The 9138-nt window shown below is 35.9% G+C and overlaps 1 protein-coding gene across 1 annotated transcript; it reads right to left on the bottom strand.

The window, feature by feature from the left end:
- Positions 1-1663: 1663 nt before the first annotated feature.
- LOC111610986 (Fc receptor-like protein 5) lies at positions 1664-7039 on the bottom strand. The gene is made up of 9 exons (XM_023346396.1): positions 6944-7039; positions 5661-5999; positions 5017-5292; positions 3917-4159; positions 3735-3848; positions 3207-3257; positions 3061-3123; positions 2893-2952; positions 1664-2476 (listed from the first exon to the last, which is right to left on the bottom strand). Exons 1-9 carry the CDS (start codon positions 6978-6980, stop codon positions 2409-2411), a joined length of 1251 nt encoding a protein of 416 aa, XP_023202164.1. The 5' UTR covers positions 6981-7039; the 3' UTR covers positions 1664-2408.
- Positions 7040-9138: the final 2099 nt, after the last annotated feature.

Below are 9138 nucleotides of genomic sequence, written 5' to 3'. Positions count from 1 at the left end.
TTTTTTCATTTCCTGCTTTTGGTCAACAAGCAAAATGAGGAGAAAGTTCCTGAATCATTAGACCCAACAAACAAGAAATTTGTAGTTTAATTTAAAAGTTACAGGAAGCATGTTTCCTAAAAAGGGAATTACCATCTGCTGCCAGCCTGTTAAGAAGAGCAAACAAGTCAGTCGTACCTCTTGGCCTTCAGTAATGATCATAATACCTTTGAATACACTCAAAAAATAACTTGTTTAATTAATTTACTGTAGTCATATCAACAATTTCCGCAAAACTGTGTTATGTTCAGTATGTAAATGGAACTTAACTTTATTTAATAAAAAAAAAATCTAAAATATTTTGCAGCTCCTATGAAACTGACTGAAATTAATGTGGCAATCACTGAATTCTGCTTTACTTAACTCACTTTGATTGCTTTACCAGCAGTAGTTTTAGTTTGAGTAAACAAAGATATGTCAACAACAAGCCCACAGTGTAAATTCAACTTACACCACTTTCATTTTGTGGAACATAAATTTATTAACAGCAAAACAAACTTTACAGCAACAAAGTGAAGAAGTGCAATACTTGTTGTAGTTCAAGAATCAACCACCAGATGGCGTTTAAGAGCTGCCATTGCTAAAGCAATTCACTGAAATGATTAACAACAAACATAAATCCTACCCACAATCCCTCACTGAAGCCACGTGACAAACAGCCACACAAAGCAGAATAATGCAAATATATGAACTCTGGTTTGAGTTTCCATATTAATCAATATTTTCCACCTTCTTCACTGGTCTTGACAAATTACATTATTGCTGCAGTTAGCTACTTGTGACAGAAGGTTATGGCAGGTGACTTTCAATATTTGACAATATAAAAACAGCAAACCAGCAAGAAATATTCACAAGTTATGTTTTCTGACACAGGTCCGCGGATTTGTTTTGCGCCATTTGTTCTGGATCAAACGTCGAGCAATTTACTTATGCGTACTAAAATGCTTCATGTTTGAAATTGCTGCTCATATATATATTATACATCAATCAATCAATCAAATTTTATTTGTATAGCACATTTCAGCAGCAAGACATTTCAAAGTGCTTTACATCATTACAAACACAGAAACACAAAGCAACATAGAATCAATAATCAAAACCCGACATTAAGTCAAGTTCCATCAATAAATTTGTAATTGATTACGTTTCAAATACAATCCTAAACAGGTGGGTTTTTAGTCTAGATTTAAAGGAAGTCAGTGTTTCAGCTGTTTTACAGTTTTCTGGAAGTTTGTTCCAAATTTGTGGTGCATAGATGCTGAAAGCTGCTTCTGCTCGTTTGGTTCTGGTTCTGGGGATGCAGAGCAGAACCAGAACCAGAACTTGAGAGGTTCTGGAAGGTTGATACAACAACAGCAGATCTTTAATGTATTGTGGTGCTAAGCCGTTCAGTGATTTATAAACTAACAACAGTATTTTAAAGTCTATTCTTTGAGCTACAGGGAGCCAGTGGAGGGACTTTAAAACTGGTGTTATGTGCTCTATCTTCCTGGTTTTAGTCAGAACGCCAGCAGCAGCATTCTGGATCAGCTGCAGCTGTTTGATTGATTTGTTGGACAGACCTGTGAAGACGCTGTTGCAATAATCAATACGACTGAAGATGAACGCATATACTGTATATATCCACTAGTACTATATTTTTTTAATGTAACAGAGTCTGAAATTCATGACATTCTGGGACACAGACTCCTCTCTTTATCTTCTATGTTCTTTCAGCAAACTTGATATAATCAGGTTTGCTGGAGTTATTGTGCAACCACAATAACTCCCCCACTCAAAAAGAGGAAAAAACAAAAACACTGAACAGCATGCAGCTAAAGAAATAAAATAGGCATCAAATCAATACATTTTGACTTAGGCAAGCTCCAAGACATTCACTTATAAATATTTTGGCCCTGGTGTGACGTAGATTTGTTTTTGTTGCCTTGTGTTCACTTAACGCCACTTCCAGAACGTAAACCTCAGTCTCTCCATTTGTTAAATCAAACAACTTAAAAACCCTGTAAATCTAATCCGTTTTACGTTGTGTTTGATTTTCTTAATTTTATGCATTTATTCACCTTGTTCTGAGTCAAAAGGAAAACAACAACAACAAAAAACTATGTTTGATTTCATCTTAAACGCATTTTACCTTACCTGGTGTTTTTGTCTGCAAACAGCCAAGGAGAAAATTACATTTTGTTTAACTCTGGAATATTATAGCTCTGTGGAGTATCATTGTTGACTTGACCCAGTCTTGAATTAAGTACTTTTATATCTGATCTATTTCTCAATTGAACACATATCAATACATGTCTTATTAATCTGAATTAAATGTCGAGAATATATTTTTTAACAAACCCATCTAACATTCAGTCCAAACAGCATTATCAGTATCCAGAGGTCGATTTCACTTCAGAGTAAACGGCTGCGTCGGCTGCTGCTGGACTGGACCTTCCTGTAAATGCAGAGAGGAATCAGGTGAGACAGTTACATGGACTAGGACAAATGTGAACTAGATCTTAACCATGAAGATAATACTGTATTTGAGCCTGAAATACTCAACAAATATTCAATTTAAAATGTCAAAGCAAACATTCCTATCGTCAAACAAGCGTTTGGGTTGTGTCAAATGTTCTGGATGTTTTGAGTCCATTAAGCCACGTGGGATTCTGATTGGTTAAAACTGAAACATGACCGTTTCCAAACAAACAGAAACATCTTAAAACTCAAACTAGGACAAAGTGAATGAAAGACATTGAATCTCAGTGACTGAACCTGTAGTCCAAACCCACAACTATTGAAAGTCGAACATATAAAGAAGTTCTGACAATTTATATCCAATGATGTTTAATGGTTACAGTTTCTACTGACCTGCAGATCCTACTCTCACATTAGAATAAACAGCGCCCTCCTCTGGTTCACAATGGCGACCTGATAAAAGGAAAAAAAATAAATAAATAATATATATATATAATATGCTTTTTAAGAAGCAACGTTTCTGAAAAACATCTTCAACCACAGAATTTTGGAAGAACTCACTCTTGTTTCCGGAGTTTTTAAGTTCAAGGAGAGAGTAGGTGACGTGTTGGTCGTCGTTTGCATCTGAAACACATCAAGACTTAAATTCAGTCATTTGTTTTCAGCCTGGTGTCGGATGTTTCAGTGTTTCAGCAGGTAAACTTCACCGTTTACAGGATCTTCAGGGATTCTCACTGAGTCATTCAAGTTAGATGTAGCTAGAGTTAAAAACAAAAAAAAAACATAAAATACAAATTATGTCCTAGTAGAGCGACTTATTTTTTTTGTAATTAATTGTAGTTGAAAATTAAACAAAAAGTTGGTTTCATTTTTATTATCATTCATCGCCTAATTGATCTGAATGACGTAGAGTCAAGGTTTGTAGATTATGGCTCATTATTTTCTTTCACTATCCTGTCACAAAAATCTAAACAAAGCTTACTTTGAAGAAAAATTAATTAAAAGATTAAACTGTACAATTCTAATAATTTTGTAATATTATAATATTACTTTGTACTACTAGTACATAGATTTATTTAATACACCTGTATCCATTATATATTATGTATTCAACATATGATTAAATGTTCAAAGCAATTTTATTCTGCTTTCTGCCGTAAGATAGTTAGCCGGTGGCCTAAGTGTAATTTATGAAAAAATATAATCTATATTTCAGAAGGAGATGAAAATCTCACCTGTGGACTTTACAAAGAGACACAGAAGCAGCAGGAGAACAACGAGGACGACTCCACAAACCGGTCCGACAACCAACAGCACAGGAAATGAAGAGCTGACACGTCTTGAAACAGCTGAGATATAAAATGTTAAAAATGATAATATTCTCATTGTTTAAAAGTAAATTTTAATCTCTGCTCACCTTTAACTACCATCCAGCTCTGAGGTGAAACTTTTCCTGAATGTTCACACTTGTAGAAACCTTCATCTGACTGAGACACTGCAGAGATATTCAGCTCTGCTCTGCTGTCACTTTGGATCAGTTTGTCATTGTGATAGAAAAACACATTAGAAAGTTGGTTTTCTCCTCTCAGTCTGCAGCCCAGAGTAACAGAAGCTCCTTCAGTCACAGGATGGACGGGGCTCACCAGGAGAAGATCTTCATCTGTAAACCAGTCAGAGAAAATTAAGCTTCAGTCACAAATCAGCTGCTGGAGACAATTAGAGGAAATTATGGAGAACAAACCGAACGTATAATTTTTTTTGGCTAACATAAACTACACAGTAAATTTTTGTATTACAGTACCTATAGAAAGTATTTACCCTTTAAGATGTTTTCTAATTGCATTTAAAATTAAAATGTGATGTTCCTAAGAGAAAATTACATAAATAAAAAAGTCTTTGACATCAAAGATAAAATCGATTTCTACAAATTAAAGGCAACTAAATAAAAATATTCAAGATAAATAAGGTGATTGCATCAAAATCCACCCATTTCAAGTGACTGACCTAATTCTACAGAGGTCTATCCAATTGGTGCTTGTAGTCTCACAACTAGCTGTATTTATAAATCCAGATTTCCTTAATTAGATCGCTTTTTTTTGATTATATAATCAGAATGTATCGTTTTTACGAGCAAAACAATATATTATTTTGAACATGTGTGTGTTTACACGCACACTTTGACAATGAGGAGTTTTATTTCGTAAAAGCTTCTCAAGTCAAATGTTGTTGTTTACGATTGGTGTGTAAAAGCAATAAAAAGGAAAAAAAACATCCAAAGCTGTGAATACTTTTTATATGCATTTTGAAAAGCCTCAGTTTCATATTTCAAAGTTCAGATTATGAGTTCAGAATTGGTCTCAATCAAAATCCATAAAGGTTTCAAAGTTTGGGTTTAATTTGTGTTTAGGGTTATAAACACAAATTAAACCCTAATTAAAAACGTCTACAGCTAAATAAGTTTAACATGAATGAGAAATGAGCTTTTCAGAAAACCACATTTTAAATTAACACACATACATTGAAAGGTGATGTTGACTGCATTGCTGAACTCTCCTGATCCAGACTCACACCAGTACACTGATTTATGGGACTGGAGACTGTTAATGGTACATGAGGATCCACTCATTGTCCCCCAGGTAGAGCATAGAAATGAAGAAGAACCTGATTCTCTAAACTCCACCACTCTCCACTTAGCAGAGTTTCCTCCACAGTTCAGAGTCACAGACTTAAACAAAGAGGTGAAGTGTTGCTCTCTGTCAGGACTCACTGAGAGAGAAGCTGCTGGATGAGGATCTGGAAAACGAGGAAAAAAAGAGATCAAGAACAAATACAAATCTGTGCTTTTGTATTATACGGATTTTTTTCCTTTCATTTTAACATGTGCAGTACTGTATGTTCAATCATGAGTGTAATTAATCAAGCAAATTCACTAGATTGATAAATATTTCTTCAAACGAGTAATTATGTTATCTTCACAGTTTCTCCACCCTGTACAGTCACTCTTTTGTTTGTAATTATTACACTTTTTTTATTTTCAATTCCAATGATTTTTTCCCCCTTTTCATTACTTTCAGTGTAGGTTAAACTATATTTTCAGTCAAAATGGGAATTAGTTTAAATGATAGTGAAGCAAATGGTTTATTAAATTTAATCACACTGACCTGCAGACCAGACAAACTTTGGTTCACTGTAATGAGTCAAATCCTCTGGGTTTCCTCTTCCAGCTCTACATGCAAATCCTGCTGTGTGTTTCTGTCCATGAATGATGAAGGAGTTCTCTACAGTCCCACTGATGCTACCTGGCAGTGAATCATATCTGTAGTTTTTCTTTGATAAATAAGGAACAGCTTGATACCAGTAGAACCTCCATCCTGCAGATGAATCTTTAACCTCACAGCTCAGGTTCACTGATTCTCCAGAACTCAGCCATGATGGAGACACAGTCAGTACAGACCTTGATGCTGCTGACCACAGATTCTCGTGTCCAGATCCCCACAAAACTGTACAAAATTACAGAATATAATGAAACATGGATTTTTAAAGACTATCGCTGACATTCATCAGCACGTGAAGAGGGAGCTAAACTTTCTTCAGCATCATTATATTTTAGTGATATTTTTCCAGGACACAAAGAGCCTCTGCTCTCGTCACTCCTGTTTTATTTAGGAAACCTATGATCATTTTCACCAGAAATTAAACTGGACTAAATTTTTTAACTTCACGAGAAGTACTAAATTTGAAGAAAGTAACCAAAAAGATTCAAATTATTCTGGCATTAAGGGAAATAATATAACTCTGTTGGTCATTCCTGAAAAAATACGAGACATTTTTTACTGATTTGATGTCAGTTAATTAAATTATCTTATTTTTAATGTCTAAAATGTCTAGCTCAGTCTGTACGATAAATTGACCAACAGGTTAAAAATGAATTTATCAAACTATGAAACTAATATTTATTATTTTTTTATATTTTCAATGATCAATACCCTACAGAGAAAAACAAGGACACCAGAATTTACTTCTAAACATATTTATAATAGTAAGAAGTTATTATGAGGCTCAATCCTAAACACCAGGGGGCAAAATCCAAAAGATTTGAAACTAACTTCTTTTTGTCTAAAAAACAGAAAAATATTGTTTAACACTCATTTCTAGCACCATCCTATTAGTAAATGTCACATGAAAAATTACTATAGAACTAATGACATGGACTTATATACATGTTAAATCTGCTGAAAGCCTAAAATTCTGTGCAGACACTTATCATAAAGAAGCTTCTGACCAGAACCAAACTGTGAAGGTATGAAATACAAATTGTATCTGTTGAAACAGTCTGCAGCAAAATAACCAACCAACCAACCCCTGTTGACCACAGCGATTAATATCCAAACATTTAAAGATAATTTTACCGACACGATTCAAACAGAAAATGTATTGTACTTACACAATACGCTCAGCACACAGAGCAACGTGTGGTCCATGTTTAAATCCAGAAATAAAATGTTTCTGCTCCTCTGTGCGCCGCAGAAGTTCAGGTGTTGGTCACAAGAGAAAGGCTGAAACGAGCGGAACGAGTAGAAAATAGTCGAAGGTCGTCATCACAGAACATCCGCACTTGTGGTTCCTCTTATGAGGAAACTATTAATATTTCTAAACTGCAGTTCCTGTTTTGACTGATCATTTCCTTTCTTTGCCACCACTAACACAAGTTTAGCAGCCTGCACACACACTGCATGTTTTTAATAAAAATGATACTAAAACTTGAGCTGGGGAGATTTTCTTAAAAAATAATTCATGCCATGAGAAAAATGTAATTTGAAAAATGGTCTTACATGAGGAATGAAACTTTCCTGTGGTTATTTAAATTAGCTTAAATAGTTTGGGGCAAGATTCTAACCTGGTTCTAATAAAAGTGACTTGTTTTCTGTGTACTTTCCCTGAGAAAAATAGAACCTGTTGCATAGTGGACTTCCGAGAACTCTGATGAAATTCATACTTTTTTTTCTCTCTCTCTCTAGGTCTTGGTGTATTCAGACATTTTTTACTCTACTCCCCGCCCTGCCTGCTCTGTTTTTCTGCTGTCTTTTTCTCTATTTTTTGGAGCCTTTTTTTTGCACATCTTCCAAATCTACAAATTATGGATCTGGTCAACCGGTCCCTCAATGCAATTTTCTCGACGAGAAGTCTGGGCACAGGTGAGCCCTCTTGTCCTGCGGGGGCACACCCGGCGGGATTCACCCTGGATTTATTCATGACAACAGGATTTCTGCTGTTTGGCGCTGGCAGATTCCTGGCATGTCGACAAATTTGTGACAGACTTGGCCGAGCTAGCAAACACTCGGACTGTTGGTCTGGACAGAGACGCAAGTTGGATGTGAGTCTTGCTGAGACTCGCTGCCCAGCTGAGAACTCCAAAACTCAATAAGGGGATGGACTCGATCTTGGACAAGTTGCTAGTTTCGGTTCAGTGGAACGACCAAACTAACGTGGATAATTGGGATGAACTGAGATGCATCAGTGAGATTTTATGGTTGACTGAAACTTATAATCTACCTGGTCTAAGACATTCTGTATCTGAGTTGGCATCTCGTGTTAGCCTTGGAAGGGCTGCATATTCCAGATCTTGAAGATACAGTATGTAAACATAACACTCCTTCACACCTCACCACCTCCTCTTCTCATTCATGTGACGGTGGAGCTGGGCGCTCCCAAGGACATGCACTTAGATAACACCATCAGATTAATTCTTAGGACACTGAGCTACATGGTTGTCATGGCCATATTCAGATACATGCACAGGAAGCACATGCACTCCGTGATGTCACGGCCTTTCACTCATGTCATTGTTTTGGCTGAATGTTGCAATGTGCCCTAATGTGTCCAATCTTTTCTTATGTCATTCTCCCTTTTTGTTTTAGTCATTACATGGTAGAAACTGTGGAGTACTCATTATTTAACCCAGAAAAGGAATGAGAACAAACTTAGAAACCTGGGACTCTTGTTTTTTGTGTACTTTCCCTGAGAAAGAATAGAACCTGGCTCATAGAGGACCTTTGAGAACTCTGATGAAATTCACACTTTTTTTTTCTGTCCTTCCTTCCTCAGTTCCCCGTAAAACGAAGAGACAAAATTATCTATGGTGCACAGAAACTATTGTTTTCATACGTTGGTATTAAGCGCAAACTTTCATAGGAATCTACATGATGACATAAACCTTGAATGCCCTTTGTTTTAGCACTGAAGCAAAATGAAATGTTTGCAACATTTCAATGGTCTTATGAGTTTTTATGAGACAGGACAACTTATATTACTAACTGAATAACATCAGTGCAAAGTTTGCCTTGGTAACATACTTTGAATCTATTCTCATCTTGTTAAACTTTATTTCCTAAAAGAAAAATGCATGCTGTCAGTGTTTGTTAAAAAAGGACTTTTCAGCACAATTATGTTTCCTAAAACAATTGTACTCATGTATTGTGTTAGTAGGAGCTTAAATGTTAGTGTCATGAAGTATGGTGGTGGAAGCAGTGAGGGAAACGCAGCAGACCCAGATGAGATGTATGATGACGATTTAATGGTGACAATATTCCTGAACAGTCCAAAAACTTGGCAGGACAGCTGAGCGGAAGCTAAGGCTCA

The sequence above is a fragment of the Xiphophorus maculatus genome, chromosome 14, assembly GCF_002775205.1.
Source record: "Xiphophorus maculatus strain JP 163 A chromosome 14, X_maculatus-5.0-male, whole genome shotgun sequence".
NCBI lineage: Eukaryota > Metazoa > Chordata > Actinopteri > Cyprinodontiformes > Poeciliidae > Xiphophorus > Xiphophorus maculatus.
This window is presented reverse-complemented; position numbering and strand designations above follow the sequence as displayed.

Bases quoted from the DNA above. Each gene is read 5' to 3' on its own strand.
- LOC111610986 (XM_023346396.1), bottom strand. From the start codon at position 6,980: ATGGACCACACGTTGCTCTGTGTGCTGAGCGTATTGT. The intron at 6,000-6,943 runs GTAAGTACAATA...AATTTTGTACAG, and splicing joins CTGTGTGCTGAGCGTATTGT to TTTTGTGGGGATCTGGACAC. The intron at 2,953-3,060 runs GTGAGTTCTTCC...TCCTTTTATCAG, and splicing joins TAAAAACTCCGGAAACAAGA to GTCGCCATTGTGAACCAGAG.